Source organism: Heptranchias perlo, chromosome 4 (assembly GCF_035084215.1).
Source record: "Heptranchias perlo isolate sHepPer1 chromosome 4, sHepPer1.hap1, whole genome shotgun sequence".
NCBI lineage: Eukaryota > Metazoa > Chordata > Chondrichthyes > Hexanchiformes > Hexanchidae > Heptranchias > Heptranchias perlo.
In genome coordinates, this window is record NC_090328.1 from 123,551,881 (window position 1) to 123,571,831 (window position 19,951).

General features: G+C 41.1%; 1 protein-coding gene across 1 annotated transcript in view; it reads left to right on the top strand.

Moving 5' to 3' along the window:
* LOC137321268 (choline transporter-like protein 1) overlaps positions 1-19,951 on the top strand; it is a 77,224-nt gene that overhangs the window by 19,031 nt on the left and 38,242 nt on the right. Inside the window, exons 2-6 of the mRNA XM_067983615.1 lie at positions 3,418-3,507; positions 7,435-7,577; positions 8,789-8,925; positions 14,531-14,624; positions 18,067-18,236. Coding sequence (XP_067839716.1) covers positions 3,418-3,507; positions 7,435-7,577; positions 8,789-8,925; positions 14,531-14,624; positions 18,067-18,236 — 634 coding nt within the window. The remainder of the gene's footprint in view (positions 1-3,417; positions 3,508-7,434; positions 7,578-8,788; positions 8,926-14,530; positions 14,625-18,066; positions 18,237-19,951) is intronic.

Sequence of the window (19,951 nt, forward strand, 5' to 3'; positions counted from 1 at the left end):
CCAAGCCCACTCTTCCAACACCCACTCTCCTCCACATGGTGCCTTCCCGTGCAAACGCAGGAGATGCAACACCTGCCCCTTCACCCCCTCCCTTCCCACTGTCCAGGGCTCCAAACATTCCTTCCAGGTGAAACAGCGGTTAACTTCTACTTTCAATTTAGTATACTGTATTCGCTGCTCACAATGCAGTCTCCTCTACATTGGGAGACTAAACTCAGATTGGGCGATTGCTTTGCTGAACACCTCCGCTCTGTCCGCAAGAGTGACCCTGACCCGCCGTTCGCTTGCCATTTTAATTCCCCGTCCCACTTCCATTCTAACCTCTCTGTCCTCAGCCTCTTACACTGTTCCAATGAAGCTCAATGTAAGCTCGAGGAACAGCACCTCATCTTGCGTTTAGGCATTTTACAACCTTCCGGACTCAACATTGATTTCAATAACTTCAGTTCATAACCACTGCTCCCATTTTTTCGGACAGCAAGTGCTGGTAATGGTTCTGCTGTTGCCATTTACAGCTACTCCTGACCAATCTTTTGTTTCTTAAGCTGTCCCATTACCACCCTCCTTACCTTGCACCATCATCCCTTTTGTCATTTAATCACTCTTGCCCTCTACCTTATCAGAGACCTTCTCTTTTGTTCTTTCCTTCCCTCCCTCCTCCCCTGCCTTCCCCCACCCCTTTCGCTGACTCTGTACTTGTTTAAAAAGTTTAACTCTAATATAGAATCATAGAAAATTTACGGCATAGAAGGAGGCCATTCAGTCCATCGTGTCCACACCAGCCGAAAATCAGCCACCCAGCCTAACCCCACTTTCCAGCACCTGGTCCGTAGCCTTGTAGGTTATGGCACTTCAAGTGCATATCCAAGTACTTTTTAAATGTAGTTGGTTGAGGGATAAATATTGACCATGGCACCGGGGAGAACTCTCCTGCTGTTCTTCGAAATAATACCCTGGGATCGTTTACATCCACCAGACGGGGCCTCGGTTTAATGTCTCATCCGAAAGACGGCACCTCCGACAGTTCAGCACTGCCTCAGTTCTGTGCTGGAATGTCAGCCTAGATTTTGTACTCAAGTCTCTGGAGTGGGACTCGAACCCACAGCTTTCTGACTTGGAGCCGAAAGTGTGACCACTGAGCCAAGGCTGACACACACAACATTAAGCAAGGTAGTTGCTTTGTGATTACCCATAGATATTTTATATTTCATCAATGCTACTCCAGGACTATATGCTGATATCTGATACACACTACACTCCCTCACAACTGTGTTCTTACCTGAAACATGCTACACTCCCTCAGGACTGTGTTCCTATCTTATACACGCTACACTCCCTCACGACTGTCTGTTCCAATCAGGTACACACGACACTCCCTCACGACTGTCTGTTCCAATCAGGTACACACGACAATCCCTCAGGACTGTGTGTTCCTATTGGGTACATACTACACTCCCTCAGGTGAAGTGTGAGGTAATGCATTTGGGGAGGGCAAACAAGGCAAGGGAGTACACAATAAATGAGAGGATACTGAGCGGCGTAGAGGAACAAAGGGACCTTGGAGTGCATGTCCACAGATCCCTGAATGTAGCAGGACAAATAGATAAGGCGGTTAAAAAGGCACATGGGATACTTTCCTTTATTAGCCGAGGCATGGAATATAAGAGGAGTGAGGTTATGCTAGAACTGTATAAAACATTGATTAGGCCACAGCTTGAGTACTGCTTGTGGTTCTGGTCACCACATTACAGGAAAGATGTAATTGCACTAGAGAGGGTACAGAGGCGATTTACGAGGATGTTACCAGGGCTGGAGAATTTTAGCTACGAGAAAAGATTGGATAGGCTGGGGTTGTTTTCCTTGGAACAAAAGAGGCCGAGGGGAGATTTAATTGAGATATATAAAATTATGTCGGGACTAAATAGAGTGGACAAGGAGGACCTATTTCCCTTAGCAGATGGGTCAGTGACCAGGGGCATAGATTTTAACTAATTGGTAGAAGGATTAGAGGGGAGCTGAGGAGAAATTTTTTCACCAAGGTTGGGGGGGGTCTGGGACTCTCAGCCTGAAAGGGTGGTAGAGGCAGCAACCCTCAACTCATTCAAAAGGTACTTGGATGAGCACTTGAAGTGCCGTAACTGGGCTACATGCCAAGTGCTGGGAAGTGGGATTAAGCTGGATACTCTTTTTTTTTTGGCCGGCATGGACGTGATGGGCCGAATGGTCGTCTTCTGTGCCGTAATTTTCTATGATTCTATGAGATGTCGTTTTCGCAAAGCTAATGGTGCAGCGGTGCAAATCGTCCAGCAACTTTTGACGATTCGCAATTCACTGGATATCTCTCCCTCGCTACAAGTTGCTGGTCGATTTCCGCATTAGTAATGGCGAGCGTTGTTCGGACGCTGTTATTCTGTCAGCAAAATCTGGCCCATAACTTTATTTCCACCTCCAGTTAGAGTACTTTTCTTGTAATTAATATGTGTAAAGTGACTTGCTACAGAATCTTCAATTTGCTGTCAGCTATTGGCTTGATTCAAGATGGTAGCTAAGCTGTGGACCATCAATGACCTGAGTGAAGTTTCAAAGTGGGGGAAAATGGTTAAAGTGCTCTCACCATATAGCTCCATTACTTCTGATAATCCCTGAAATCCATTGGTAACCTTAGGGGGCTGTAGGAAGGGCAATGGGTTTATAGGTGGTTTGCCCTTCTCTAGCAAGTTCCACATCCTAACCACTCTGAGTAAAGAAGTTTCTCCTGAATTCCTTATTGGATTTATTAGTGACTCTCTTATATTTATGACCCCCTAGTTTTGGATTCCTCTGATACTTTGGACGACATTGCAGTCTGGTGCTCTATAGGAATTGGGGCTTTCAGGGAACACAGGTCAGGAAATTGGGAATTAGTGAACGGAAAATAACAGACTGTGGATCTGCCAGTGGGGCTCCCCCCTCCTGGAATGCCCGATCACAGAAATGTCCCTTATATATGAAGCACTTTGAGACATTTTCTACAAGATGTGATGGGCTATTTAAAACTCCTCTAGTTCTATTTGTTACAACCTATTTGCTGTATTTTACAAACTGGTCGACCTTTAAGCTGTTTGTGGTAGAGCAGAATCGTAATTAATTATAGTTTGGTGTGGATGCTTTGCCCCAGATGTATCCTGTTTGACCTGCATTTATTTTTCAAAATCATATCTCCTTGAGTGAAGGATCATGGGTGGGGAGGGGGGAAATCATGCAGTAAATTGTAGTGCTGAGCCTGACAACTGCTGTATACCAGAGAAAAAACATTATTTAAGTGGCTTCTGCAATTGGAATAAATGCAGCATTGTTGAACTTGGGCAATTGGTTTTATTGTGCCATTGTGTATCAAGAGAACGGTATCATTTAGCACATTTATTTTTTTGGCTTTAGGACTCTGCTCGACAATGGAAGCCACTTGAGCAACGCAGCTGCACAGACGTCCTGTGGCTGCTGATATTTATTCTATTCTGCATTGGCATGGTAAGTTCAGATTCATTTTTGTTGAAGGGATTAGTTTTATCAAAATTACTACTTCAATATGTACTAATCCGCAGTTGTGCAATTTTTTTATGTCCTCATGTCCATTAGTTTGCCACCCGTTTTTAAGGCTAGAGTTCCACCATTCTTTAAAGACTGATGTCTTCAACTACAGAGAGGATAACCGATGAGTTACAGTTGAATGTAGTTTCAAGAACAAAGCACAGGCAGTGAAGGAACACCTGCAGAATAGCCACACTGAATTACTGCCTCCATCTCATTTGCCAGATTGATTTCAGTTTTGTCACAACCCAAGGTGGGACCCACTAATATCTTCCTTGTTCCTGACTCTGCCATTTTAAAAAGAACTAAGAGATGAATTCAGAGACCAATTTACAGAAGATGCTCGGTACATCGTTGAAATTGAGAACCTGCTAACAGCCACAGATAGGACCTGATTGTAGTAGTTACTTGATCCCAATTCAAGTGAAAGAATCTGCTCTCTTCGCATTTTTCCCCACCCCTATAATCAACAATCTGAAGCTGCAAGAAAACCCGAGAATACATTTAGCATGGATGCATTGCAGCAGTCTCATGGGTGTTGTAAGTGATCTGTTAAATGGTTCGGTCTTTAATCAAAAAGGCTAGGAGTTGTTTTTGTTCCAAAGTATAATAGCTTTATTAATAAGTTATAATAAGTAGTAAAGATGTTAAAATAACAAGAATACAATTAAACATACTAATGAGTTTTGCCAAGTTGTATACCAATGTCTTATCATACAAGGCTTTGCGGTGTACTTCTCGAAGGTCCTTGAATTTACAGTTGAGCTGTCCAGCCTCGCTCCGAGAACGTTCTAACAAATACAATTTACTTCAGTTTATTAATGTACAGTTCTACAGGACTGTGTACAAACATGGGGCATCCCATCAATAGCTTTCTTTATCCAGTGCTATCACCCATCTGTTTCACTCCCTGGACATTCCAGATAACAGAATACAGGACATTATTGTCTCCCTTATGATTAGTTATCTCAGACTTATCAAGGACACCATGTTTGCTCCAAAGCACCCTGTATTCTTACAACTCTTCCTACCCTCCCTTAACCCATCTTATGCACATGAGAAAGAATGAGACACGAGTGCATCATCTACACATGGTTTACCAAAAGCTTGTTGAAACTAATATACAAAGAAGAGAAAGCCTTGTTCAAAGGAAAAGCCTATATAATGGTTTTCCTAACAAGGTTAGCAGTATTGTATCGAAAGATGTATAATGCTTCTCATAGTCTTTTAAAGTGGCAGGACAAGTTGATCAGGCTGTTAAAGCATACAGGATCCCGGGCTTTATAAATAGAGGCATAGAGTACAACAGCAAGGAAATTATGGTATCGTAGTAGGTACAGCACAGGAGGAGGCCATTTGGCCCATCGTGCCTGTGCCGGCTCTTCGAAAGAGCTATCCCATTAGCCCCATTTCCCTTCAAGTATTTATCTAATTCTCTTTTGAAAGTTACTGTTGAATCTGCTTCCACCACCCTTTCAGGCTGTGCATTCTAGATCATAACAACTCGCTGCGTTTTTTTAAAAAAAAGTTTCCTCATGTCGCCTCTGGCTCTTTTGCCAATCACCTTTCAGCTGTGACCTCTGGTTACCAACCCTTCTGCCACTGGAAACAGTTTTTGCTTATTTACTCTATTAAAATTGTTCATGATTTTGGACACCTTTATTAAATCTCCCCTTAACGTTTCTGCTCTAAGGAGAACGACCCCAGCTTCGCCAGTCTCTCCACATAACTGAAGTCCCTCATCCCTGGTACCATTCTAGTAAATCTCTTCTGCACCCTCTCCAATCTTTCCTAAAGTGTGGTGCCCCGAATTGAACACGATACTCCAGCTGAGTCCTAACCAGGGTTATAGAAAGCTTTAGCATAACTTTCTTGCTTTTGTACTCTATGCCTCTGTTAAAGCCCAGGATCCCATATGCTTTTTGAAAAGCTGTCTCAACTTGTCCTGCCACTTTCAAAGATTTGTGTATCTGCACCCGCTTTAAAATTGTACCATTTAGTTTATATTGCCGCTCCTCATTCTTCCTACCAAAACGTATCAGTTCACACTTCTGTGTTAAATTGCATCTGCTATGTGTCTGCCCATTTCACCAGTCTGTCTATGTCCTCCTGAAGTCTGTTACTATCCTCCACATTGTTTACTGCATTTCTGAGTTTTGTGTCATCTCCACGAAACCTTTATAAACTGGCTTAGGCCTCAGCTGGAGTATTGTGTCCAATTCTGGGCATCACACTTTAGGAAGGGTGTCAAGTACCTGGAGAGGATGCAGAGGAGATTTACTAGAATGATAACAGGGATGAGAGATTAGGGAAGGTTCTCCTTAGAGCAGAGAAGGCTAAGGGGAGATTTAATAAAGATGTTCACAATTGAGAGGTTTTGATAGAGTAGAAAGACAGAAACTGTTTCTACTGGCTGGAGGGGCGATAACTAGAGGACACAGACATAAGATAATTGGCAAAAGAACCGGGGGGAGATGAGGAGAATTCTCTCTTCGCAGCGAGTTGTTATGATCTGGAATGCACTACCTGAAAGGATAGTGGAAGTAGATTCAATAGTACTTTTCAAAGGGGAATCGGATATATACGTGAAAAGAAAAAAATTGTAAGGCTGTGGGGAAAGAGCAGGGGAGTGGAACTAATTAGATAGCTCTTTCAAAGAGTTGGACAAGCACGATGGTCCGAATGGCCGCCTTCTGTGCTGTAAGTCAGATACGTAACCACGTGTCATACTGCCTTCAGAAGTAGAATAAAGCAGAAAGGAACATGGTGACCCACTTGTAGAGACTTGATTAGAGAGTGCTAAACTAACCATGCATTAATTCTGCCTCCTTATCTGAGAGAAATTATGTAAATCTGTTTGTCGAAGTTTCTGCAGCCTTTCACCCAACTGAATAGACTGGAAACTCCATGCGATCATTATAACTAGCTTGGGGGTTAGTGCATGTTTGCTCATGATTTAATTGTGTGCATCGCCACCCTTATTCCCATGTGTTGGTTAGTGTATGTGTTTCCCAATTCCTTCACTTGGTACATAGCTGAAAGTGTTGCAATTTCTCAGGCTCCCTAAGGTCTTGTTTTTTTTTGTTCTATTTCCCCTGCTCACCGCCCCCCCCGGCCACCACCACAGTTTTCTCATGTGCATCCACCTTAAGAATAGGACATGTTGGGGAATAGTTCCACAGGTGCCTGAAATTCTCCAGTGTGTCTTAAATGGTATTTTCATTTTAAACCCAGACACATGTCTGCAGACTATTTATCCATGGGTCGGAGGAGAGAGATCATCAACTTAACCTGATCCTCTCCTCCTACTGTCCACAAATACATATTTTCCAATAGTGTTTTCTGGGTAGCCATTGGGAGGGGGGGACCACGACTGTGCCTTTCTTCTCCCCCCCACCCCTAATCCAGAGATCACATATAGTGCCCTCATCGTCATCCCAGCAGATATCAGCTAATTCAGCTCAGGCATTGAACCTGGGACTTTTCTGGTAATCTACACAGCACAGTTTCTATCTTAACCAGTTTAAATGAAGCATAAGAATTTTACAGGAATGAAATAGTGATGAAAGATTTCAAGAAGCCAAAAACTGGTGTGCTCAGGGCAGACAGCTGTGAACTTCAATTTTAAAATCCACCCCAGCATGGCTCTTGAGGTTTGTAAGTGTATTCATATGCAGAAATTCAGAAACTTGCCATCAACTGCTCAAATAGGACACACATTGGGTGATGCTGATGTTAAAATCTATTTTTCCATCCATTTTCTGTAACTGCTGAAACTTGCTATAAAATTCTCTTTACATAATCCAGTCTAAATTACGACGTTATGATTAGGGTATGATACTGAGCTCATGAAATTTTCTGTTGTAGGCTGTCATTTGTGGCTTTGCAATAGCTACTGGAGCAGCACAGAGGCTAGTATTTGGCTATGATAGTTATGGAAACATTTGCGGCCAAAGGAACACCAAAATGGAACAAAGTGACTTGTCTGGTCTTGATCACACAGATAAGAAGTAAGTGTATTATCAGTATTCTAGAATGATGTGCACTATGTTCCCTTATGGAGCATGCTGGATCCCATGCTTTCTAAACATCAGATTTTATTAGGAATCTGGGATGTATCAAGTTACATGAAATAATAATTTGTAGTCTGGCCATGGGAAATACAGAATACTTCATTTTCAGATTTTAATAGCAGAGATGCTGTTATCTGTATGTTATGTTGAAGCTACATGAGCCCTTATTTCTTTTTAAAATTGACTTTTAAATACTGTAAAACAGATTATCTTGGTGGAAAAAAAATCACGGGTTTTTAAGTTCTGCCCTGGTGGCGGCATCTCTGCTCCCACATGAGGACCTTCCACCTCCTCAGCTCCAAAAACCTGGGTACCACTTGGTTTCCTTGATTTTGCTGTTTTTAATTTGATTTTTGCTTTTGTTTATGTAATGTCATAACTGATGCTGCAACAGTCCCGCACTTTTTGGCCCAACAACAAGAAGCCAGGAAATAGTGTGTCCACTTTGATTGGAGAGTAGGACTAGGTACAAATATGAATTTTAGTGATGGCCTCTGTGTAAAGTGAGGCATTGATGTATTTCTGTGATGCTGGGCTCCTTGGGACCCAATGCCACAGCCTATTGGTCTTTGAAAAATAGGTCGATTTATTGTAAAAAGGTAAATTTAGGTTGGAATGAAAGATTTAGCCATGTGTTTAATATCATTGGAACCGTTATAGGAAATGCAAAACTGAGTGCTGCATCATTATGTATTAATGTAGGTGGTTTTGGGGCATATACTGAAAAGGAAGGAAATTTGCTTACCTTTTCCACCTGCATTTGAAGAGGTGTGATGGCTGAATTGTTTCTTAATAGTTTCCTTTCATTTTTCCTCTATCTATCCCAGTACCACATTCTGTGTGCTCGAGTGAGTGTGTGTATCCATGGATTTGCTTAACATTTCTTTGTCTTTGGCTCATGGACTAATCAGTGGGGCTTTTATAGTGTTAAGTGTTGGAGATCATTTTCAGTCGTTGCAAGTAAAAGACCCTGCAATATGTTAAATATTAAAGTAATAGTACACAAATGAACTCTGCTGCTGCTTTACATTTGTTTTCTTCCAGTATCCAGTTTTAATTGATGGTAAAAAGAATTAAACAGGGGAAAAAAAGTTGAAAATGTGCTTTTTGGTACTTTAATATTTGGTGTATTTTCTCTCCCCCCTCAGATATGTCTTTTTCTTGGATCCCTGTAACGTGGATATGATTAATTGGAAAATTGATTCCATAGCGCTGTGTGTGGCTAAATGTCCAGAGACGGATCTGAACACACTTAAGCAAGTTCAGAATTTTGCAACCAAAAATGGTAAGACCAAAAAGATAGTGGTGGCTGGGGGACGGAAAAGAAGAATCAGGGATTAGAATGTAGTTTTATTTATGCTGTGACCCTCGTGCTAACATTTAAGCTCAGCATTCAAACTCTCCAGAACAAGAGGGCATAACCTTGAAATTAGAGCTAGGCCGCCCAGGGGTGATGTCAAGAAGTACTTCTCCACACAAAGGGTAGTGGAAATCTGGAACGCTCTTTCCTCAAAGCTGATGAGGCTGGGGATCAATTGAAAATTTTGAAACTGAGATTGATAGACTTTTGTTAGGCAAGTGTATTAAAGGTTACGGAACCAAGGCTGGTTAATGGAGTTAAGATATAGATCCGCCACGATCTAATTGAATGATGGCACAGGCTCGAGGGGCTGAATGGACGCCTCCTGTTCCTATGTTCTTATGATTTGGTGGTGCTCCTGTCTTTTTGTTTCATTCCTTTTTAATGTTACTTACATTTCATCTGGTGGGGTAGACTAATGCTGTTTTTATGCTTTCCTAACTGCTAATCAGTGGGACTATGCTTCTGGCTTCCCTCTTATTGCTGTGACATTCCTGGATTAAGCAGATTTTTGCCCTTGCTGTACACGTGCCTTAGGTGCAGATATATTTTGAGCCCTTTCTGTCGTATCCAGAATGAGCTGATGGCAGTCGCGAAAAACTGGCAATAGAAGTGTTGCAGTTCAAATAGTGAGTTTTGCCATCGACTCCTAATGGATAACTTGCTTACAATGGTAGACTTTCAAGTTATGCTTGAAAAAAAGATTTGTATTTATATTGCACCTTTCACGACCTCCCAAAGTGCTTAGCAGCCAATGAAGTATTTTTCAAGTGTAGTCACTGTCGTAATGCAGGAAATGTGAATAATAGTCCTCTTATCCAAGCCATTAATTGCGTGTTAAAAGTAACAAGGGTCTCGAGACCGGACCTTGGGCTATTTGCTCATTTCTGGCCTGAAAAGTTCCCATTTATGTCTCGTTATAAAGTCCATTTTCTATCCAGCAAGATATTCTATCTCCTATTCCGTGATACTTTATCTGAGCTACTAACTTCCAATGCAGAATCTTTTTTCAAATGTTTTCTGAAAATCCAAGTATGTAATAAGTGACATTTCCTCCATTCAGGATGTAAATAGCATCATTTGAATTCTCCAACTTCCCTTTCTTGATCTGTGCTGACTGCCCTTTAATAAATTATGCTTTTTCAAGTGCTTACTCTTCATTTCTGAAAATTACTTTGAAGACACTGCCCTACAACAGATCTTTAATGTATTTGTCTATAGTTTTAGCTATGCCTTTTAAATACTGAGTTATATTGACTGCCTTCCAGTCCTCTGGAGTGTCTCCCTAATTTAACAAATTTACAGAATTTCAGTGAAATTCTTCCTCATTTTAATTCTGTCTCCATCTCTGTGCATGTTTTTCGCAAGATAATGGCTCTATTTCCCTTGCTTCTGTCTCACTCTTTATCTTCAGCATCTCCTCTCTTAGGTCTCTGTATGCCTTTCATACTTGTTCCATCACTGCTTTACTCAACATCCATCTCTTAGCTTTTTTAAAACCTAGGGTATGTAAGGAGATGGGAGGCAGCCAGGTGGCATGTGCACAGAGGTACTGCAACATGGAGTACTGAAAGGAAAGCTGGGGCTGAGGGGGCACTGGAGCGAATTGTGGCCAGGAAGAAGCAAGGCGATGAGCCTGAGTGGTTGCAGGATATGAGGGAGTGGGAGAGGGGCTGGATCTTGGAACGAACATCGGAACAAGAGTAGGCCATTCAGCCATTCGAGACTGTTCTGCCGTTCAGTGAGATCGTGGCCGATGCGTATCCTTGCTCCATATCCCTTAATACCCTTGGCTAGCAAAAATCTATCGATCTCAGATTTAAAATGATTACTTCAGCTAGCATCTACTGCTTTTTGTGGGAGAGTGTTCCACGCTTCTACTACCCTTTGCATAAAGAAGTGTTTCCTAACTTCTCTTCTGAATGGCCTGGCTCTGATTTTAAGGTTATGTCCCCTTGTCCTGGACTCTCCCACCAGCAGAAAAAGTTTCTCTCTATCTACCCTATCAATTCCTTTCAAAATCCTCAATCAAATCACCCCTTGGCCTTCTACATTCCAGGGAATACAAGCCTAATTTATGTAATCTCTTCATAATTTAACCCTTGGAACCCTGGTAACATTCTGGTGAATCTGCGCTGCACTCCTTCCAAGGCCAATATATCCTTTTGACGTCTGGTGCCTAGAACTGTACACAGTACTTCAGATGTAGTCTAACCAGGGCTTTGTGTAGCTGTAGCAAAACTTCCTCCCCTTTATATTCTAACCCTCTGATTATAAAGGCTAACACTCCATTAGACTTTTTGATTATTTTTTGTATCTGACCACTACATTTTAGTGATCTGTGTACGTAGACCCTAAATCTCTTCGGACCTCCACTGTTCCTGGCATTTCACCATTTAAAAGATACTCGGATCGATCCTTTTTTGGTCCAAAATGGATGACCTGTGTTGAAATCAATCTTCCACAGTTTTGTCCATTCACTTAAACTGTCAATGTCTTTGTAATTTTATACTCCTGTCTACACTACTTACTATGCCACCAATCTTTGTCAGCGGCAAACTTGGATATATGGCTTGTGTTTCTAAGTCATTAATATAGTGAATAGTTGAGGCCTTGGCAGAGATCCTTGTGGGACATCACTAGTCACTTCCTTCCAATTCGAGTACATACCCATTATCCCTACTCTCTTCTACCGCCTAACCAATCTCCTAACCAGGTCAATAATTTGCCTTCAATTCCATGAGCTTTCATTTTAGCTAATAGTCTCTTATGTGGAATCTTATCGAATGCCTTCTGGAAGCCCATATAAACTACATTCGTAGACATTCCCCTGTCTACTACTTTAGTTACTTCAAAACATTCAATTAGGTTTGTTAGAGAAGATCTAACCTTTTAAAAATCCACGTTGTCTCAAGAGCTCAGATTTCTCTAAGTACTCAGTTAATCTTACCTTAATTATAGATTCCAATAATTTCCCCACCACAGATGTTAGACGGACAGGTCCATAATTTCCTGGTTTCTCTCTCTCACCTTAAATAATGGAATTACATTTGCAATTTTCCAATCTAAAGGGACAATTCCTGAATCGAAAGAGCTTTAGAAGATTTTTTTATTTGTTCATGGGATGTGGGCGTCGCTGCCAAGGCCAGCATTTATTGCCCATCCCTAATTGCCCTTGAGAAGGTGGTGGTGAGCCACCTTGAACTGCTCCAGTCTGCGTGGTGAAGGTTCTCCCACAGTGCTGTTAAGTAGGGAGTTCTGGGATTTTGACCCAGCGACAATGAAGGAACAGCGATATATTTCTAAGTCTGGATGGTGTGTGACTTGGAGGGGAACGTGCAGGTGGTGGTGTTCCCATGTGCTTGCTGCCCTTGTCCTTCTAGGTGGTAGAGGTTGCGAGTTTGGGAGGCGCTGTCGAAGAAGCCGTGGCGAGTTGCTGCAGTGCATCCTGTAGATGGTTCACAGTGCACCGGTGGTGGAGGGAGTAAATGTTTAGGGTGGTAGATGGGGCGCCAATCAAGCGGGCTGCCTTGTCCTGGATGGTGTCGAGCTTCTTGAGTGTTGTTGGAGCTGCACTCATCCAGGCAAGTGGAGAATATTCCATCACACTCCTGACTTGTGCCTCCTGATTATGGCTAAAGCATCTGCAATTTCCTCACCTGCTTCCTTTAAAATCCTGGGGTAGAAACCATCAGATCTTGGGATTTGTTGGTCTTTAGTGCCATTATTTTTTCTAAAACTGTTTTCTTGCTTATGTTAACTTTTTAGTGAGTCCCAGTCCTTGATTCATCATTAGTTTCCCTGGAATGTCAGGTATATTATCCTTTCCCTCTACTGTGAAGATTGACACAAAGTAATTATTCAACAAGTTTGCCTTTTCTTATTTTCATTTGCAATATTTTCCACATCTGTTTTTAAAGGGCCCACATTACCCTTGACCACTTTTTTCTCTAATAAGTAAAAACATTTTGTATTCCCTTTTTGCAGCTCTAGCTTTTTTTATCTTCCTATGCTGTTCTTTATATCTCTCCCAGTCCCAGATCTGCACTATTCTTTTCACTTTTGTATGCTCTTTCCTATTAGTTTTATGTTATCTCTCACCTCTTTTGTCAACCATGGCTGTTTTATTTGGTAAGTAGAGCTCTTGCCCCTTACTGGCCCTGTATTAAGCTAAATTCTTTTTTGAACACCTGCCACAGTTCATCTGTAGTTTTACCCGATAACAATTTTGACCAATTTGCTGTCGCCAGTCTCTGTCTCATCCCGTTAAAGTTAGCTATACCAAAATCTAGAATGTTAGTAACTGCGTTAACTTTCTCCTTTTCAAACCTAACATTGAATTCTATCATATCATGATCACTGTTAGATAAACGTTCCCTTACTGTTAGGTTATTAACTGGTCATGGATGATGGCCTGGGAGCACAACAGAATTGGGGCCTGGAAGGACCTTGGGCTGGTTGGACTGTGATGGCAATGTGATGGAGGGGATGTTGATGCTTGGAGTACTCGGTTGTGTAGGAGCACTCAAAGGGAAAGCTGGAACCAGAGAGAATTTGGGAGGTTAGAAATATGAGACAATAGGGGTGCACTATAGTGTGGTTGTATCTGTGTCTGTCTGACTCTATCTCTCCCTCAAATTCAGAGGATGCCTATTATTGTTTACATAGGGAATTTGAAGTTTTTTTTGATATTTTAAAAAGAATCTGACTATACTTGTCAAGTAATTTAACTTATTTCTGTTCAGAACGGTTTGTTCCACTTCTACCTTTCCTGCATTCTTCAGGTGAAACAATAGGCCAGAATTTGCTGTAGCAGGACATCTAATGGTACCTGCCGTTAAGTTAGTCTTGCCCCTGCACCCTTTGGCTTAAAACATTTTGAGACCGTGCGAGCTGATAATGGCGCAGCAAGGGAAATCAGGCATCTGGGACCTGAGTGAACAGGGCAACTAACTCCTTAATTAATGAGATTTAAGGATTGGGAAATAAACACAAAAGACTGAGAAGGAGGGTGTGTTAAAGGGGGGGTGAATTCAATATCAAATCAGGTATAGAAAGAGAAATAGAGAGGGAAAGAAAGAAAGAATGGATTGAGAGAAAAAAAGAAACAAAGGAAAAGCAAGAGACTTAACTTTCTCTGGCGTATTTAATGGGCAAATACAGCAAATTCCTTTTTTAAAAGAAAATGGGGAGGCTAAGGGTGAGATGACTTTTTCCTAAAGCTAACAGTGGAGCGGCGCAACTCGGACAGCAGCTTTTGGACTTAACATTTAACCGTGCATCTGCTCCTTGCCTGATGTTGCCATACCGTTTACCCATAAATAGCGCAGAGTGCCGTTAGCCTTGCCGTTATTTTGACAGTAAATTCTGGCCCAATAAGTTTAAGTGCTGCTAGTTTGTCTGAAACCTGTATTATTAATGAAGTGACGTTTTAATATTTATTTTCTTGATTTGCCTAATCTGCAATGAATATGCAGGTCGACAATCTTTTTAATAAAAAAAACCAAAAAAAAACTTGTTTTTGTTGCAGGATCTCACCTCTGCTCATATCAGCTGCTTCCATCAAAATATACATCTTCCTCCGAAGCATCGACTTTGTGTCCTCGACTCCCTGTTAAATCAAGGTAGGATTTTCAAAGGTAATCGGTATAAGAAATTGTATGTACTCCAGTGATTAAACTTCAAAAATCATTTTTTTTTCTTTAAAAACGTATTCTGTGCTATGAGTAAAACTTCTCCATAAGCTGTGACTAATATGAGTTTATATTTTGAAGTTTGTGTTTGGTTATTCAACTGTGTTGAAATTTGAGCAATTCCAAAATTTGTGTTTTCATCAAAGCTAATTAGATTTCATGTGTTCTAAGATGCAAAGTGTATTAATTTTTTTTAAGTGAACAGTTGAAATATTTGTATCCTTCCTAGATATCTCTACAGTCTTGCGTCCTTCAGTGAGTTGATACTTGTTATTGGCAATTTAAAATTTTCTTTACTTCTGATCTGGGCTATTAGATTTTGCTAAATATGGACACATTGGCCTAGAAATTCGATGGCACGCGCCCATTTTTCATGTGCAAAACTGGCGCCTAAGCAGCCAATATGTGGGGTGGGGGGGGGGGGGGAGGGGAGGAGCGCATGCACTTATTACATGCTGGAAGTGTGTCGCCCGCCATATTGGTAGAGGGAGTAAAAGAGGCATCCATTGCGTGAAATATATGGACTGTTGTCTTGCTACCTTACCATAGCTGCCTCTTCTGGTCTCTTGCCAAAGGTATTAAGTGAAACCTCCGAGAGTCTCTTTCCCACTTCTCTCTTCATCCTGATGTTTAATTGCTGTTTTTTCTGGAGAGAAAATTGACCTTTTAGGTTCAGCATTTTTTCTCCAACTCTAACCGTGATAATCTTGGCTAAGAGCCTTTCTTTCTCCCGCCCCCCCCCACCAAACCTCTGCTTTGCTCCAACCTGGTGTTTTACTATGACCAACATTAGTAAGTGTTAATCACATGTTAGATTCTCCACTCTCTGGATTCTAATAATGTTTGTAGTCTTGATGGTATCCTTTGTTGCTGAAGTGTGTGCCTTCTGAACTTTGCCTCTGTTTAATCCTGGGTCAGGCCATTTTCCTGTATTTTAGAAATTAGCTTGTACCCTCAAAACTATTGCCTTTCACACGTTGTTTCTAAAGTTAGCTAAACCACGGTTAATTCTCAGTTATTTTTTTCCCTGAGTGTTGTCATTACATTCATGAAGCCTGGTATTAGTTTTGTCTTAATTATTCCATTTAGATGTTTTGTCTTTGTTACTTATCTCTGGAACCTTTCTCTTAAATTCCTTGGTGATTCACTTGTCATCATCTTTGACTTCACCAGGCCCCATGCATGTGTGAACAAATTACCATTATAAGGTCTTCCATTGAAGTTGTGTTCACAGCTGTCTAGTTTCTCCATAAATTGCATATCTGTGCAGTTGATTCATCCTCTGATTCTTTTACCATTTAACTCATGAATTGCCTAAGGGTCTATTATCTCTCTCGCTCTGTTCATTCTCCAAATCAGTGACTTCCTATCCCTGTAACACTCGGGACTTTCTCCGAACACTTTAATTTGCTGTACTCTGAAACCAATTAGGTCAAAGTATGCTTGGTGGCAAAAAGCAGTTGCCATAAGCAGACCGACTCTCCTGTGAACTGAAACATGCATCCTTCTGTATGTTGTCAAAGCAATAGCATGCGGAATAACTAACAATTACACCTTAATTGGGCTATACATCTGTGGCCACATAGTCTGAAAGGTGATAAATACACTCAGGGCATTACATTTAGGCTCAAACCTGCAGTCAGATTTATTTACAAGTGAGATAATTACACAGAAGACTGATTCATGGGGCTGGTGGTGGTGGGGAGGGTCTGGAAGTATAATGCTTGACTTGTCCAATTTCTGAAGTGCTTTTAAAACATGAAACAAGCAATCAGAAATCTTGTTTTTGTTAGCACCTCACTGAGTCCAATGAGTGTCATGTGGAGCCCCTGTTAGCTGCTTCACATGGTGTACGCTGTGTGAAGCAGGGAACCTGGGCACTGAGCTTGTTCTCAATTATGTCTCTATACTTGGATAAAGCAGGTTGATGTTCAAACAAATTTGTTTCAATGGTCAGGTGACTCAGATATTAGCCATTTTTAACACTTAAGCAAGTAAGGTGTGAATAGCGGTTTCCCAGGCATCTACCCTGATTGAAATTGAATCATTTCTGGGTCTTGAAAACCCATTGATGCTTTTGAACAATGTAAACCTGACACGTTTGACAGTTTTGCCATTCAAAATAATGTTTTTTGTCTACTTCTCTCAATTTGTGGATTTGCCTACATCGGCACTTCAGAGAAGTAAATAATTTCAAAATATGAACCCATATTATCTGTTATATTGTATGCATATCTTTTTCATAAATTCATAATACTTTGGAATAGCCATGCTGAAGCATGACTATTCCAAAGTACTTTGACCCTGATACTGTATCTGACATCATTGAAACCTTGGTGTGGTCTCTGGAGGCCATGGCTATTTCCCAGAATTGCAGAGTCTTCATATGTCCTGAGAAATGAGATGGCAAGGAGGAAGAAGTGATTCAGGGGTTACCTGATCCATAAATATGGTGCAGACTCATATTGGGGTCCGATCAAAGACACCTCCATGTACAAGGAGGAATACAATTATTGTTTTAATTAATCTCCATGTGTGTTTCTATTTGAAAGGGCTTTATTGTTCATTGAGCATTGTTGGGGGGGAAATCATTTAACTTGACTTAATAGTCTAAAAATAATAATATTTTGCATCATACACTGCTCAGTCTCTTGTTATAATGTTGCATGTCTCTTCACGTTGCACTGTTTCTTTGAGCTTCATCAGCAGCTCAGTGGCTCTAAAGGTAAAACATTATCACCCCAAATACGCAAGTTGCAGTTTGAATCAAAGCGCTTCCAACTCCAGATAGGGAAGAGCAGAGAAAAGAAAGGATTGGGAGGAACCGGGAAGGGCGGGGGTGACAGAGTTTCAGGACCGCACTCCTTGTTAACCTGTTATGGAACAGCACATTAATTGGGACTGAAGTCTGCAATGAAGTATGTCTGCAATCTTCTCGGGAGTTGGGAAGTGAGTGGAGGTGTGAAAATAAAAATGGAAGGAATTTATGAAAAAGATATGCATACAATATATCAATGGATAATATGGGTTCATATTTTGAAATTATTTGAAATTTTCATTGAGAAAATGTGATGGATTATTTTATAGATACTATTGTAACATGCTTTATGACCGTCTTATAAGCTGTTTTAAATTGTGTGCAGTTTTATTCTGCAATGAAAGCTGGGTTTAAAAAAAAACAACTCATTCTGATTTGGCTGCTTTTCTTTGCCATTTGCATTGTTAATAAGGAATAATTGTTGAAGCTCGAATAGGTTTGACATTTGTAAATATATATATATATAAAATGTAGTTGTGCCTATCACTGTCAATCATCTCCATTATTGATATTAATTTGACATTCCATTTATTCTGTCTTTTTGTTTTACACTAGTATACCTGTACCATTCTTCCATCGTTGTGCCCCAGTGGAAAATGGCTGCTATATGAAGTTTATTAAGGGCCTGACCACCTTCATCAGTGACAATAGTGTCTTGCAGAGAGTGATTACTGGAATAATGACCAGCAAAGAAATTATAGTGGGACTTTGCTTATTATCTCTAGGTAATGATTCTTGAATCCATCCTATTAAAATAAATTTAAGCAATATTGAACCAGGAGTTGTTATTGAGTAATGTAATTTAGGGTGAGTGCTTTGGTTATATTTAGCAAGATGTGGCATCACAAAATAATGTACACCCCTGTTTTTTTGTTATGTTTTATTTCTTACAAAGATACACTTGACATTAGGAATAACTGTACCTCTCAACTAATTGGAAATTTTATGAACTGCCACTAGCATTATAGAACTGTATTCTCTTTTTAGATCTCGAACACAAATGCCATTTGTCCTTTTTTAATATTTTGTTTCTTATTAGTCATAAATATGATTTTAGTATTCCTGGGGCACTTTAAATGGAAATGTGGAATCTGTAAATATTTTGACATGCTGTAGAGTTGCAAAATTGTAAGTCTGGCCCTTGTCTGATACATAGGTATAGAGCAGGACGGATCAGCATGCTGATAAAATGCTTCCGAACTCGGCAAAAAGAATCAAAGCCAGAGTTCATTACTTTTGAGACTAGATTTCCCTTGGTTTCTTGTTAAAGTGCCATGCAGGGGATGTAATTGAGGCTGATTTGTATTATTGGGGATAGTGGCAGAGATGGATAGAACAGAGAGATTAGGTGTTTTTTGAAAGAAAGACTTGCATTTATATAGCTCCTTTCATGACCTCAGGGCATCTCTCAGCACTTTACAGCCAATTAAATACTTTTGAAGTGTAGTTGCTGTTGTAATGTAGGAAACGCAGCAGCCAATTTGCGCACAACCAGGTCCCACGAACAGCAATGAGATAATGACCACATAATCTGTTTTGAGGTGTTGGTTGAGGGATAAATATTGGCCAGGACATCGGGGAGAACTCCCCTGCTCTTTGGGTTTTTTTCAGTGTATGCCCATTTTGTTTGTTCTTCCTCTAAACTTTTCTGTTGTGAACCATGTCCTTCACCTTTGAACAGACCAGGGAGGGAACATACCTGCAGAAAAGGCTACCTATACTCCGACTATGGAATCCCTCACTCCTGCTGCTGCCAATCTTCCTGCTTCTCACCCGTTTTGGTAGTCCCTTGCTCCGTGGTGCTGCATTGTTGTTCAGGGCCACCCTTTGAGTTGCTATCACTGTCCATCTCCTCCTTGTGCAACACTAACTTTTGGACAGTTCCAGTAACTCGTGGGTTCCCTGCACCCGAGTGTCCTGTCTCTCCCTCAGCCGTGTGGATGGGCTCTCACTACCTCTTCGATGACCATGTTCTGGAGAGTACGATGCAGAAACCGCTCATCTTCTCTGATGTGGAATGTGGCCAAGTGCTGCTCAAAGCACAGAGATCCTCTGTTCCAAAGACATTTTTTTCCCTCTGACATTGAGAGCAAATGTACTGCTCCATGATCCATGGTGCACCAATAATGGCCCACGTATTGCACTTTTCACACATCGCGAGGGTTCCCTGCTTTGCCATTTCTTTTCTATCTAACTTAGTGTTGGCCTGAATTTCCACCAGCACCATCCACATGGCTGAGGGAGAGACAGGAACTTCTCGTATTCTCTTTGCACAAGTATTGATTGGTGGAGAAAGAAATAAAATTAAGGTTAAACTCCACGCTCTTCTGCCCTCTCACCTTATCAGGGGAAGGCAGCAGCAGCCAACTTCCTGGCACCAGGGGTAGCTCTGCTGCACAGGCTGGGAGGAAAAAGAGTGGAAGAGCTATAGTGGTAGGGG